General features: G+C 37.1%; 1 protein-coding gene across 2 annotated transcripts in view; it reads left to right on the top strand.

The window, feature by feature from the left end:
- THOC2 (THO complex subunit 2) overlaps positions 1-16,115 on the top strand; it is a 110,615-nt gene that overhangs the window by 41,371 nt on the left and 53,129 nt on the right. The window contains exons 12-18 of one of the 2 annotated variants that reach the window (XM_073361291.1): positions 3,158-3,353; positions 8,208-8,252; positions 10,731-10,772; positions 13,139-13,269; positions 13,378-13,479; positions 14,448-14,532; positions 15,607-15,700. In XM_073361291.1, coding sequence (XP_073217392.1) covers positions 3,158-3,353; positions 8,208-8,252; positions 10,731-10,772; positions 13,139-13,269; positions 13,378-13,479; positions 14,448-14,532; positions 15,607-15,700 — 695 coding nt within the window. The remainder of the gene's footprint in view (positions 1-3,157; positions 3,354-8,207; positions 8,253-10,730; positions 10,773-13,138; positions 13,270-13,377; positions 13,480-14,447; positions 14,533-15,606; positions 15,701-16,115) is intronic. The other variant, XM_073361292.1, reaches the window with a different exon arrangement.

Raw genomic sequence — 16,115 nt, forward strand, 5'->3', positions numbered from 1 at the left:
TTTGCAGACTCTGTAAGGCTGAGAGGTGTTACATTTCTTTGTTAGGACAAGATTAAAATACATTATGAACTAGAATGGAGAAATACGCTTAATTTAATAAGGACCAGTGCAAAGGACTTAGTATAGGATGGAATTTGCCTGCTCTGCTAAATACCCAGTAATTGAGCTGTGCATGCGGGGAGGGAAAAGAGAAGGGAAGCGTGGGGTCATGAGATTCACCATACAGCCTGGACCTAGGGCTACGGTGTACATATGCTAACAGTACTCCAGCTTCTAGGTTTGAATAGCTCCTGTTACTCTTCTATACCTCCTCCACTAGGGGTGAATCCCACTGACTCTGAGCAAATGCTGATTCCCCTGGCATGCCTCCAGCACCAGCCTAGATGTTAGCCTAGGTTGGCATGCAGACTGTTGTCCTTTATGCAATGGTTCTGGTGGCACGTGAATTTCACCCATAGGAAAGAATAATTGAATGTATAAGTGAATTCCAGCAAACCGATAATACAACAGAGGAAGACATGAGGTTGATAGTAGATAATACATTGAACAAGTCAACAATATGAAACTTCAACAAAAAATGAGGGAATCAAATACTGTATTGGAGTCTTGCTAATTTCTGTAAGTAATATACATGAGACAGTTACTCTGCTCTAATAAGTAATGGTTAGGGCTAGTGTTCCCTCTAATTTTTCCATGCATGTGCAGAATGAATTTTGTTATGTGCACCAATATGAAGGGGCTGAGGGGTTCGGAGTGTGGCGGGGAGGCTCAGGGCAGAGGGTTGTGGTGGGGCGGGTGGGGCTTGGGATGAAGGGCTCAGGGCTGGGGCAGAGGGTTGGGGTGGGGGGCGAGGGCTCTGGCTGGGGGTGCGGGCTCTGGGGTGGGGCCGGGGATGAGAGGTTTGGGGTGCAGGCTACCCAGGGGCTGTGGCAAGGAGAGAGGACTCCCTGCAGCTCTTTTTCCCCGCAGCAGTACCTGGGCTGGGGAGGAGGAGAGGCGCCTCTCCCCTGGCCACGGCAGGTCCGTGCTGGGGCTGGGTTGCAGCCAGGGGTGGGGTGCCTCTCCCTCGGCCAGGGGAGAGAGACATTCTCTCCACACCCTGGCGGCTGGTGCCATGGGCTCGCCTGGGGCTCTCCCCCCCCCCCATACCCTCCCTCCCCCCCGCTGCTGGTGCCACAGGCTCCCCCCTGACAATGCTCCCTCCTAATATTCAATCAGGGGTATTTATGATATAAGTCATAAACAGGTCACAGGCTGTGATATTTTGTTTCTTGCCCGTGACCTGTCCATGACTTTTACTAAAAATACCCATCAGGAGCAGGTGCTCAGCTGCCCCATCCTTTATCTGTTGCTGAACCCTGAGAGACTGTTGGCAGATGCTGGGGAAACTCTGCCTCTTCTCTGCTGCTGCTTTCTGATAGTGCGAGGCGACAGCTGCAGTGAACCCTGCCACTCCTGCCAAATGTGGCTCCCTTGCAATATGCATGCGCCACAGAATTTCTAGTCAGGCAATAGCAACAGCCTCGTAATGGTGTCACCAGGTGGGGCCTGTCGTGTCCTGGAGGATGTGGCTGACTTGAAGGTGCCTTTGCTCGACACTGCTTGCCAGCCCCTTAGTTGTGCCTACCTATTGCAATCCCGGGGGGATGCCCCACAGTTTGAAAGCCAGTGGTTTAGAATATCTATTTAAAAGTTTGGCAATACAGTAAACTATCATATGAAATTATAGAATTGCCATCATTGGCGTTATCAAGGTTTTTGCTAGGTAGCCATCTGTCAGATATATTTTACAATTAATCAAAGCATTTCTGTCCTGATACAGGGTGATAGGCTAGATAATTCAACAGGTGCTTCCAACCCAAATGTTTTGTGTCTGTGTATAACTTTGGTGTGGGAGAAATGTATAAGAGATCAAGTTGTTGATTTTTCCCTCTTTGTCTTATTCTATCCTGTATATATACATATACATAGGTACATATATGCAACTCTTAGTCAAGTTAGTGTGGGTTGTACATGTGTATTTAAGGCTGAATTGATTCATGTTGGCTAATTGAACAATGGACAATCACCAGTCTGTTATAAGTTGATCCAACTGCTGGGCACCATGCGCCTATAAGCCATCTGGATCTTCATTGAGTTTAATCATTATTCCTAGCTCTGTATCTACAGGGCACATTCCTGGGTTCAGACTTTTTATCTGATCCCTTCCTTGTGCTCCTGTGTTGAGTCCATTTTTTCAGGGGGATGGCTTGGTAGTTGAGAGACCTTCAATGGCTTCTTAGAGATTGTCCTTTAACAAGATATCAAACGCTCCTGGGTAGGATATCTGACTGGAATACATCATAATACCCTTGAGCAACATTAGATGTGAGTTCAGCACATAACACAAAATGGATGTCCTAATCCAAAATGGAGTTCATAATTTGATTCAGACATATCTCACTCTGCCACTCACAGTAAATACAATATTTGTGTACGGTATCTTTCTGATCTTATGTTAATATGTTTAGCTGGTAAAGCAATTTTCAAGTTTTGTATATAATAATGACTTCACTGCATTTCTATTTACTATTTTTTAATAACCTTTTTTAGTCTAAACTCTTTTGAGAGTCATGCAAACAATAAATGTTCATCTTTGATGTAGATCAGGTCAATACTGTTACCCAGTCCTGTTCTGATTATTAAAGCAAATCTTAAATATTAGACAGTTCAAAGGACAAGTTCTATTAAAATAAGAATATTTCACTTAATGTACTTAGATTTACTTTAAAGACAGTATTTATTTAATGTGGTGTGGGTTTTTGACCATATTAAAAATGAGGATTTTCTAAAATATTTTGTACCCACTGATAGTGATCTTGCAGTTTATTTAATTATGTAGTAACAGAGTCCCTTTGATAAGAAGAGGATTTGGGGATGAAATCCTGATCTCATTGTAGTTAATGGCAAAACTCCCACTAACTTCAGTGGGGCCAAAATTTCACCAAATCAATCCAGAAGACTATAATACACTGTTGCATTGAAAAAACCACTGAGAAAATAGTATAGAACCATAGTAACTAAAATCAGTTAACTAATAAACTAAATTGTTTGTCCTGACTGTAAAAGTGAATAGTCCTCATGTAGAATGTGAAATTTTATACTTCTGTTTTCACAGAGTTGGAGTACCTAAAGGGGCTAAAGGGTCACCAATTTCCAATTTGCAAAATAAGAGAGCCCCAAAACAAGCAGAAAGTTTTGAAGATTTGAGGAAGGAAGTGTTCAACATGCTTTGTTATCTTGGTCCTCATCTCTCCCATGATCCCATTTTATTTGCAAAAGTGGTTCGCTTAGGAAAAGCATTTATGAAAGAGGTTGGTAAGATAGAGCAACTTGTGTAAAGTTTTTGATGGAAACATACTATTCCTGTATGATGACAGCAAAAGATAATTTATTAAATACTAGTGATGTGTTCACATGCTGAAACAGGAAATGTCCGAACATTTTTTAAAAGGACAGTCTCCCTTTGCTGTTTCCACCCATTGATCTCCTTTATTATAACTATTTTACAATGTTATCTTTTGTGTGGATAGATTTTTATGAAAAAATTCTATACAATTTCCTTGAAGCTTTTGCACTGGAAAAATGTGAAGGTCATCCTGAAGGCCATGGTGAACAATAAACCAATATGGGACCATTTTTAAAAAGTTTTTCTCCCCATCTGTTAGGTATCATGGAGAGTGGGGGATGTGCTTTTTCTCTCCCCTTCAGTGAAAGTAATAATGGATGCCAAATCAAACCCATCCAGGTGGTTGGATGTGTTGAAGAGCTGCTATTTTCTAGCTTGACTGCCTCCACTGCCACCATGATGCTGCCATACAGGCTACCTCTCATATGCTGCTGACAGGGATGGGTTTAATTCAGAGGGCTATGAAACCTTCTAAATCCCAAAGTAGCTCACTTTATTTTTAAAGTGGACCCTTTTGGGTGCTATTTTGGCCATGGACCTTACTTTTCCACTAAGTGAGTGTCAAGACTATATAGTGATCTTTTTATTTAAAAAGGGCAAAGGGGAGTTTTTTGGTATTACTCTCTTGGAATGTAGCCTTCAGATCATGTCAAGGCCCCTGGGTTGTTTTTGCTTCTGTTCCAGCAATGTTCTGTTTGATACAGTACAGGTTTGGCTACTTCGCTGACCTGCCTCATCTTTCAGGTCATTAGTGCAAAACTATAAAAACAGTTGAAGCTTAAAAGTGAAAATGAATAATATTTAAAACTTGGTGTGACTTGCATCTTTGCACTCTACAATTAGTGGCTTGCCCACTCCTTTCTTCTCTTCTTCCTGCTTTTTCACTGGTTGCTGTACTTTCTTAGGATATGTCTACACTTCATTGTAAGCTCAGGGTTCGAACTCTAACCCAGGGCTTGGACTCAGGGTCCCAGGACCCCATTGGGATGCAGGGTCCAAGCCAGAGTCAGGCTGGGACCCAGAGTTAAAACTCAATTACTTTGCAGTGTAGACACATTCCCAATGGACTTGTGCTCTGGAAATCCACCAACAGCATCCCACAATCCTACGGGCTGACTTTTTGTCCTTTGGACAGTCAAGTTTGGTGGATAGTCAGGTTTTCCCGTACTACATCACTAAAAAAAGGGCTAGCTCCACATTTTGGAATAAATGTGGTTTTACTCGGGTCCTGCATAATGCAGTGTAGCCACTGAGGCCCCAGATTAGGACCCAGGGTTCAACAGTTCCTAACCTGGCGTTACAAATGAGTACAGATGCTCAAGCCTAGGTTAACAAACCCAGGATCTGCTAACTCAAGTTCTTCTAACCCTGAGCTTACCTTGCAGTGTAGACATACCCTTATTGGCTAAATACCACAAGTTAAATAACATCAAATGCTGGCTGACTCAACTACAGCAAGATGAATAATCTAGTATCTTCCATTTCCAGTAGTAGTTGCAATAATATTACAGTAATTTTTAACTTCTCCTGCCATTCTCCCTCCTCCACTTGGATGGATGGTATTATTCCTTTATCAGAGCAATGAGAAAGCCCAGTGACTAAAAGTACAACTTCCCTAGCACATCTCCCTCCTGCCTACTTCTGGAATTTGAATGAAAATGCGTTGAATGCCAGTGCAGAGTATTGCTATTAGACTGCCAATGCTGAATTCATATAAGCCGAGGATTTTGCTTACAGGTCTTGGCATCTCATTTAGAATACACAGACTTCTTTTAAACACAAATTTAAACCTGTGACCAGAGCCCTTCTGGGTTGCAAGGTACTTAGGTTGAGGAATTTGCAGTTTACTGTGTGGTGGTGGTAATTTCTGATGAGACTTGTAAGAATACCCTGGTCCTGGCTTCTCTGACATCTGAACCCATGCACTTCTTATAGGTATCAGGGGTTTGTCTTGGTGTCCTAGATCAAAAGTTCCCCTTCTCTTATTGCTGCATAATACTTTTTTGTAGTGCAAAACTAGAGGTTATGTAATTAAGCGTTCAGTAAATGGGAAATGAGAGAATTCCAGTTGAACATGCATCAAGAATAGTGCCCCTTTTGAATATATGCACAAGGATAATAATCAGATATTGTATTTTTAGAAAATTAGTTTAAAAAGTGTAATAATTTTTTATAACCTTAGGCACATGAACTATATATCTTGTAATACTGTGTACAAGTAACTGTGAGAAGTACACACACATACCATATGCTACAAATGCAGTATAGTAAAATTCTTTCTGACTTCTGATGGCAGAATCTTTGGTCTTGCATAACTTTTTAAACAGTTCCGTTGATGCATGAGCTGTAATAGAATCCATCTCTCTCTCTCTCTCGTCTGTGCAGTGCAAACAGGAATAAAACATAATACAGTAAAAGCACTGTTATTTGGCATGTTGGGGGAATGGAGGTTGCTGGTTAGGCAAAAAGTCCAGATAACTTAAGGGGCTCATGGCTGGGGTTGGGGTGTGGAGGAGGTGCAGGGCACGGGCTCTGGGAGGGAGTTTGGGTGAAGGAGGGGGCTCGGGGGAGGGGGTTGGGGCACTGGAGGGGTTTCAGGGTGCTGGATCTGGACGGAGCTCACGTCGGAGGCTCCCTGCAAGCAGTGACATGTCCCTGCTGCTCCTAGGCGGAGACGTGGCCAGATGAGTCTGCGCACTGCCACCTCCCTGCCCCGAGCTCTGGCTCCGCAGCTTCCATTAGCTGAGGACCACCAAGGTGAGCTCCACCCGTTTCCGGCACCCCGAAATGCCAGATTCTAGAGTTTTCTGATTTATAAAGTGCTGGAAAACATAGCTTTTACTGTAAAAACTTTTTTACCTGCTATTGTGCAGAAATGACCATGAAATACACATGTAGTTGTCAGATTATGCTGTTTTTTCAACATCACTTTTCAGAGTAGAACTACACTTAACAGGCATAATAATGCGTCCTATAATAATGTCATGGTAGTAGTGCAGGCTAACAGCTGTAAAATTTAAATTTTATGTTGTTACCATAAAAATTTGCTCTGATTTTAGAAGAGTCAGATCTGCATGAGTGGAGGACAGGTATTAGTCTTAACCTTTTTTTTTTTTTTTTTTAACTGTGGCATTTGTGTGTTTTTTCATTTTCTTAATAAGTCACTGAAGCAAAAAAATCACATTTAATGAACATCACATCTATTTGACTAATAACACATTAGAATATTGAGAACATTTTTAAAGTTCTCAGCCCACTGACCCTTTTATCCCTCTTTACAAACTTATCTTACATAGAAGTAAGAAACCCAGACTCCTCTGAGGGCTTGTCTACTCAGGGACACTCAAACATTTATCTGAATTAACTAAAGTGTGAATTCAAAATGGATTAGTTAAACTGCAGTAAGCCCCTGTGTGTACACTCTCATTCACTAAAGTGAATTAAACTAAACTGAATTAAGGCCACTTTTATTCTGAATTAGTGTGTCCACACCGGGATTTAATACAGTTTATATAATCCATTTTGTATGGCTCCAGTTCAAAACTACACTGAGATACAAGTGTGTGTAGAAGGCTATCTCAAATGTGGCTATGTTCTATCCTCTCCTCTTCTCCTCACCTTTTTCCTCATTGCCTCTGGTTAGTTTTTGTTGGTTCTAGTGCTCTTATTTTAATCCCTTCCACCCAGATGGTTTGCAGATTCTCTTGAGGTGGACTAGTTGAAAATGAAATACAGTAAATGTATTTTACCCAGTTTTCTAAGATGCCAGTTGACATGGTGAGTAATAATATGGCCACCTACCTGCAAATAGGAATCAAACAAAACTGTAATGCCAGCCTCATATAAAGGAAGTTAAACTGGCATTATACTATACATGTGCATAAATCTGAATAGATGTTACTGTGTATGAGCCTATCATTAACTTAAGAAATTTAGACAAAAAATTAAGTGAGTGCCTATTTATTTTACCAAGCAAATATAACCTTGTAATTTCACTCTTAGCTGGATAGAATAATAAACCTGTACAGTAAATTCCATGTAATCAGAAATTTGTCTTCTATGCTATAATTTTGAGGTATGACCGTTACAAGTTATTATGCAACTGTACATCACTTAGAGAAGTGCAAGTGTACATTTTTATTAAAATTTTAACATAACTTTGTAGTCATGATTCAGTTAAATGTCATCTTTGTCCAAGATCTTTTACTGAAATGAATTTGTTTCCCATATAACTCAAAGATAAACTACCAAGTTCTCTACAGATATATATTAATATAGTATCGTGTGCTATATTGGATATAGCTATATGTGTTATGTTTAAATATTGTTCTACCGTAGTCAGTGGCCTAGTATCTTTCACCTATTTTTTTCTGTTCACAATTTTTGTGACTTGTAGTTGATTCATAAAAGTAGAATTATTGATACCTGTATTTAAGGACTTCTTTTAATGAGAGGCTTCAACTATGAATATTGGGCTGTGGTGCTTTCTGTTAGATTGGTCTAGTCATCTGAAGAGGTTGTCCTGGTTTCTGGGAAGAAGGAATGTTTGAAAAAGTAATTCACAAATGTCAGAATATACTATCATATTTGTTTATCATGTCAAAGATCCATTCTTTACTTATGTTAGACACTTCATATTGTTCTATTTTGTCATTTTAGTGGAAAATTCAGTATTTGAAATATACAAATATGATAGTTTAAGATACATAAATGTTATGCTTATGACAAGGATGAGCAACATTATAGCTGTTTGCTTTAGGTTGGAACTTCGAAGAAACTGAACAGTGAGGACAGAATGGTTAAGGTAACATAGGGAAAGTTATTTTTAATGCATATTGCAATCGGCATGTTATGTCAACTGTTGAAGTTTTCCCATTCATATCTAATACACATGATTGAAATATTTATAACCATATTGGTTTTTTAGAAACTGCCAGCTGACTAATCATACAGTAGTTGTTAAACCCAGGCTTCTAATTCTGCAAACCTGGCTTTTGTGCTCAAACTTAACTGTAAAGTATTCTGCACTTTATGTTGTTAACTTAATACACATGCAACAGGAGTGGGGCAGGATAAGAGGGACAATGAGGACTAAAAAATGTGAATAGATATTATTTCCCAAAGGGTGGCTATTAGAGGAGTTGCTGTATGTACTTTTATAACAGGCTTGGAAATTCTGCTATTCTAGAATGTATAGTTTGAAAGCCAGATATATTCCATCTCTTTCCAACACGGCAGTAAAATACAGTGTACAGAATAGTGACTTTTTTAAACTGATAGTGGTCTTTTAGTCAATTTACATCTTTCAACAAAAATAATATACAGTTAAGTTATTCCATTAAAATGAGCATTATTTCATATATGGATGTGGATTTCTTTGAGAAATGAATCAACTTGCTCTTCATGGTGGCTTTGTATTTTTTTCAGTTTTGAAAACAAATCTGAAACATAATAATCAGAATGAAACAGCTTCTAAATATGTAAATCTTTCTGCTGTAGTCACTGACGGACTGATAGGTATTAGTATGGTCCTCCAGAGAATTTACATATGTAATATCTAAATAAAACAGAATTTTGTTTAATTTATTGACATAATGAATCTTTGTGAACTCTGTAAAACATTGCACTCTGTCTACTATGCCAAAAACATTAAATTTATGAAGCAGTAGGACACAGCGTGCTAAGATTTAGTTTTCTGGTCTGCACTGGAACACAGGAGGTGCACTTCACACATGTTCCAAATTAGTGTACTCTTTGCCTTGCAAATGATATTGTCTAAATATTGGAAGTGAATAGTAGACCTCTGTTGACGTTTCTCCCCCCTTAAACTTTTGTAAAGTAAGATGGATGATATCCAATTTTATACAAGGCTACCCTCAAAACCAGCACTCACCATATCAACAAATTAGGCTCCCCTCTCATTGGTGTGTATGCAACTCTAATATTGCTTAGAAGAACAAAATCCACCATGCATAGCCAAAAAAACCAAAACCAAAACTACCTCAAGGTTGTACAGCTCAAATGCTTGTGTACTTCCACAGTACAGAAGCCACTTGTTGGTTCAGTGTTAGTATTGTTTATAAAATAATAAACAATTTTTAAGTTCTTCAGATAGTTTGAAATGTTTAACCTCTGGATGATAGAGCTGAACATCTCAGTTGTTGAAATTTTGCTGTGTGTTAATTCCATAGCAACAACTAATGTCTAAAAGGGTGTATTGATTTTGGAGAAAGAAGAGGAGTACTTGTGGCACCTTAGAGACTAACCAATTTATTTGAGCATAAGCTTTCGTGAGCTACAGCTCACTTCATCGGATGCATACTGTGGAAAGTGTAGAAGATCTTTTTATACACACAAAGCATGAAAAAATACCTCCCCCCACCCCACTCTCCTGCTGGTAATAGCTTATCTAAAGTGATCACTCTCCTTACAATGTGTATGATAATCAAGTTGGGCCATTTCCAGCACAAATCCAGGTTTTCTCCTCCCTCCCGCCCCCCCCCCCACAAACCCACTGTCCTGTTGGTGGGGGGAGGTATTTTTTCATGCTTTTCAAGCTTATGCTCTAATAAATTGGTTAGTCTCTAAGGTGTCACAAGTACTCCTTTTCTTTTTGCGAATACAGACTAACACGGCTGTTACTCTGAAACCTGATTTTGGAGACTATTCCTGATGTTGACTAAATCTTTTAAAAGCTTTGGGGTGAAATTTTGGCCTCATTGAAGTCAGTCGGAGTTCTGCCATTAACTTCAATGGGGCTAATATTTCACACTTGAACTTAAGCATAATGAAATAAAAATGAATCTAGAACCCTTCAGTTAACATAAAATGCTTAAGAATAATTTAAGATGTCTGCTTTCATTTCTGGGTTAAGTAATGAAAGTACTGATACATTGCAACATTTTCCACTACAATTTCAATTTCCTTCAAAAGAACTTTAAAATGAAAATTGTTTAAAGAAAAAATCCTTAAGGTGTATATATATAATAATGAGTAGTCAGTCTTCATTTAGGCGTTACAAGTGTTGGGTGAAAAATATTACATTCAAAACAAATATTTGAATTGTTACTCTATATAATGTATTTGTATTTGTTGGGTAGTCGTATACTGTATACAGCTAAAAAGATACAGATATTGAAATGGGAGTATTAAACCATTTGTGGTTAGATTAGATATAGATTTTTCTGAAATAACTTTGATTTGAAATTATGCCTAGTCAGTAGTAATAGACTAGCTTAACAGTCATATAATTCTACAATTAATATGAATGTCTTTTTTGTAGTTTCAATCTGATGGAAATAAACAAGAGGATAAAGAGAAAATGGTGAGTTTTGGTCCTGGAAATTACTATAATATTTCTTTTACAGATAACCTCTTTTCATTCACTAGTAATGTCATACAATTTTAAATGAAAAACTTTCTAATGTTCTTTGTGCCTATGCAGTGCTTTTATTTTTTAAAACACCTTAAAAAAAAAAAGAAAAGAAAAGAAAAGCAGCAAGTGAAAACTTCACATAGTTGAAACCCACTCTTCTTTCTTGTCAGAAGATAGTCTATTTGCTTGTTCAAGGACCTCAGCTTCTCAGGAGTATGCTTGATTCTGCTCTTTCCAGTCTGCGAGAAAAAAATCTCATATCTAATTATGAATTATAATTTGACAAAATATTTATTGTCAATAAACTTTTTCCTCTCTGTATAAACTCTGTTTTATTGTAAGATGAAAACTGGCTTAGAGTTACAGTGGTCTCAGGATTTTCATGGCTCACTGATGTCAGAACAAAAAGAAAAGGAGTACTTGTGGCACCTTAGAGACTAACCAATTTATTAGAGCATAAGCTTTCGTGAGCTACGTCATACTTTTTTTTCTTATAAGCTATAAATCTGTGGTTGTATTCACCAAATTCAAACAATGGATTCGTCTCCTTATTGGCTGCATCCTGCTTATAAACAATCACAAAAAAGATCTTGTCTTCTCCAGCTGGCTCTCTTCCTTCCAGTTTCTGCATATTTAGTCTTTTCTTCTTCCTGCTGGACTGCTCTTATTTTGTAGTAATGGTCTATTGACTGTATTCTGTCTCTTGCTGATTTTATCTGGGAAAAGTGTAGGAAGATCAAGGAAAACAGTAATTAGAGCAGAAATTGAGGAGATATTTTATAGTTAGATGGCTAGTTACTATTAAAATATATTCAGCTAATCCCAGGAAATTAATTTGCTACTGGCCTCAGTGATACTCCTGTGAGATCCAGTTTCTCAGCAATCATAGGAATTCACCTGTAAAAGGTCTGATATTGAAGCAGTTCAGTTTCCTACAGCATCCAATTCCTCCTGTATTTCACATGCCACAGTTTTGTGACTTTCTGAGGTATCAGAGCAGGAGAATGTTGGCTCAGTGCTGCCCAAAGGTGTTGGGAAAAACCTGTTTTTCTTGTAATTGTATAGTTTGGTCAAAGTAGTTTTAGATTTTCCTGAGGCACTCGGTTTATATTAACATTTGTATTGTAGCATTTTAAGTTAGGCCCTTTGCTTAAAGATACGTCACATTAAAAATACCAGTTTTATGAGACTCTTATACCACCATGCAATGCCTAAGATTATCATAACCAGGTTTGGAAAGATTAGATTTTTATCAGTAAATGTCAGGAAACATCTATTTCAAAGCAAAGAAAAATATTTCCATTGATGATAACCGCAATTTACAGATAGACAAAGTAAGAAAACTGCTGCTTGAAATGTATTAGAATTTAAGGATGTTTACTTTCTATCTTCTGATATGTGATGTTGATTATTTGTGTTTAAATGGTTATAAAGCTTTAACTTTTTGAATCTCAACATCTATTGTCGTTAAATTGTCTGACCTCCTTATTAACTTAATCCCCCCCATAATTTTGTGTAACTGAAAATTTAAATTGATAAAAATTGAAAAAATGCTTAAAAATAAACAGATATTATCCATTGAAATAAGTAAACAAAAATCAAATTCTGCCAAGCCTAATCATAACTAACAGAAATAGAGAAAATACTTTTCTGTTTTTCATTGTATTTTGGGCTTTTTTGCTATATCCCTGTTCATAACCACAGTAAAAGGGAAAAGAAAATACATTTTTTTTTTAAAAAAAAAGAGGGAAATCCGATTGTGAAAACACAAATTGGCAGGGAGGTTTCGGGAGCAGGTGTAATAACTGAAAATATTCACATTTTGAAAATTGATGTGATTTCAAATGGCAAGTTGTTTGCAAAGACAGTCCTAATGTAGTATAGGACACCTTTCTATTGGTTTAAAAATTACTTTTTAAAACAAGTGTAAAAATTACTCTCTGATACCACTTGATATCAAAATAAAGAAGTGACTTATCGCATTATCGCAGTTGGAATTTTATCAATTTACTGTTTTGGGAATATGAATGTAAAGCATTGACTTTTTCTACCACTTCCCTCAATGCTATATGGCTAATACATTTAGGACAGTAGTTATGAGTATCTAACCAAATATTTCTGCTTAAAACCAGATTTTCTAATGTAGATGTTTTTCCATATAAATAGGAAGCCACAGGTATATCATGAGGCATAAACCATGAAGATATTTTATTAGTTAATCAAGATAAATAACTTCACATTGACAGGTATTTTTTCTGAACTTGTCTCATACTTATAGGTTATTTTGTTTTATGTTTTTTTGTGTTTTATCTCAGGAGATCTTGTTTAGCTGTTTGTTAAATATTACCGACCAGGTTTTGCTCCCATCTCTTACTCTAATGGACTGCAATGCGTGCATGTCAGAGGAACTCTGGGGAATGTTCAAAACTTTTCCATACCAGTACCGGTGAGTAGCGTAGAATAAATTTTTATTTTAATAATGAGAAGTCTTTTTTTTTAAATTTTCAGATTGAATGATGCTCCTTTTTCTTTCTCCCATTCTTATCCCCCCAAGCTATCGTCTCTATGGACAATGGAAGAATGAAACATACAACAGTCACCCACTTCTAGTGAAAGTTAAAGCTCAAACCATAGACAGAGCCAAATATATCATGAAGTAAGTTATGCTGGATTTCATATTTTGCAGTTAAAAGTTAATGATATTTTAGGAGTAACTTTCAGCTGTTTCAGGTAGGTGTCACATAGAGTGAATCCTGCTAGCGTTAATACTTGACAAAGATGATTCCTGTTTACAGAGTACTTGAGTCATTAAGTGACTCATGAACAGGGAGTCTCTTAAAATTAATGTTTCGTGATTTACTGAAGCTTCCAGGAATAAATGTCAGACTGATTGTTTTGTCAAATCAATGTTCAGCAAAGGTTTTTTTTAATTTTTGTCAAGACTATGCCAAGTGAAATTAACATCTTCTATGGGACAACATTTCTTGCATAGAATCACGTAAAGAGCTCTCTGTTTTCTGCAAGAGTTTTCTTTAGAAACAATGCATTATAATGCAGGCGCATCTTGATTCCTGGGAGGATCTAGAATCTCAAAAATCCTTCCCTATAGACAGATGCACTTCATAATTTCCATTCTGTGGGTTTTCCTTCTTGTGTGGTGTATTTTCTCCCAATCCAAACTCAAATGGTGAGGTTTGTCATCATCCACACACATGGAGTTAATTTAAGTTGAAAAATTATATGTGGTTGAAACTTACAGTATGTGCATTTGGAGTCCCTCTTTGCAACTCTATCTACTATGTCAGGGATTCATGTTAAATCCTTTTGTTGTTGCATGTGTGAATTAAACCCATGTCGTTTTACCCATGCTATGGTAATGTGGTTATCATCTGATTAGAACTCTTCCACACAGAACTCTTCAATTCATAGATTCATAATTTTTTTGATTTTCAGATTTTGAGGCCAGAAGGAATAAAAAAAAAAATCTCCAAAAAAAGGATTTAGGCTATCTAATTGGTAAAGGAGTGCTTAAGAATAAGCTGTACATCTGAGAGAGAGAGAACAGTAAAACTACTAACACTCTGTGAAGGAGTTAATTGAAATAAAATCTCTATTCTTTTACAGGCGTCTAACCAAGGAAAATGTGAAGCCTTCTGGAAGACAAATTGGGAAGCTAAGCCATAGCAATCCAACAATTCTATTTGATTATGTATGTGATGTGATATGCATATGTTTATGTATGTATGGACCTAATCTGTCCTTTCCTTACTAATGTGAACAGAACCCATTGGGGTTCGTGTGAGGAAGTGTTACAGACTGAACTCTATGCATATATATTTAAGGGGAGGATGGACTGCGTATTTTGTGCATGGTATTTTAGTAAGTTGGAGAAAAGTGCTAATTCTATTATTCTTGATTTATGATAGGTAATTCAGTAGAAATGTAAAAATATATACACTGAGACTTGCAAAAATGACTAATAGTTTTGAGTAGACAAATTGAGAGAGGCCTAATTTTCAACAAATCCCTGACCACGCACCCTCTGAAAGTCAGATCCCTATAACATGTCATGTGTAGGGCATTCGAAAATTGAGGCGCTCAATCACTAGTCACTTCTTAAAATGTATATCTGTGTGCTACTTCAGCTTAATAACAATAACAGCATGTGATTTCAGTCAACTATTGCATCTTTTTTTTTACTTGTTCATTTTGGTTTCTATTTTAATTTCTTGTAGTAAAATCTTAAGTGGTTGAAAACAAGAAATAAAGCAAACAAAACCGATTTTCATGTTTCCTCTTCGTTAGCTTTCAGTTTGACAATCAGTGGCAGCAATTCTTATTAATGAGGTTTAGTTTTTATGAGGATGGATTGTTAGTTATTTGCATTAACATGTGGGAAAATATATATACAAGAGCAGAAACGTTTTTGGGATTATGTTTTCTGTTGGTCTGAAGGCTAGCACTATCTCTCATTTTAAAGAAATTGCTAATAGGGAAATGTTTTTACATGATCAATTGCACTACTGTTTTTATTTATATATTTATTTGTGCTACAGAAATCCAATGAGATTACCTTTTGCTACAGAAGCAACTAAAACATTTTGTTGAAACGGGTTTTCTTTGTTTTATCTTTTTAAAACATAGGTATAAATGTTGACCATATTAGCCTATTTACTATGTTCGGCAATGACCTAGGAATTTCTAGGTTTACATTAGATGAAAGGCATGTAGCACTGTCTTAGTTTGGCTCACTAAATCTTATCTATTTCATGTTTGTTTTCAGATTTTGTCACAAATACAAAAATACGATAATTTAATTACACCAGTTGTTGATTCATTGAAATACCTCACTTCACTGAACTATGACGTCTTGGCATGTATCCTTTTTGGGTAAAATACATGTGCTAATTGTATGCCTTGTATCTTAATCCTTGATTGCCCATCAGTAGGTGGTGTTTCATGTTGTAGCTGTACTTTGCTATCCACCTTTCTGTTAGGTCTCAGGTCTTGCTGCGGTAGCTCCTGGGCTGGGGAACTAGCCTTTTCCACTTTCTAGTCTTTCCTGCTTCCTGAAGTTGTATGAAAATGCTCCTTTTCCAGAGCTGTTTTACAATTTTAATTAACATATGCTCTTTTAGGATTCCCATGCTTCCTAAATGATGAGGTGGTACTTGTTTTTTTTTTGGTATGTTGGTTTTATTGTGTCTTTATAATCTTATATGGTTATTTTTCAGCTGTAATTGTCTTCAGTGGCCCTAATCTCTTAGTATATAGAATGTTTTAGGATGATGC

The sequence above is a fragment of the Lepidochelys kempii genome, chromosome 9, assembly GCF_965140285.1.
Source record: "Lepidochelys kempii isolate rLepKem1 chromosome 9, rLepKem1.hap1, whole genome shotgun sequence".
NCBI classification, from domain to species: Eukaryota; Metazoa; Chordata; order Testudines; family Cheloniidae; genus Lepidochelys; species Lepidochelys kempii.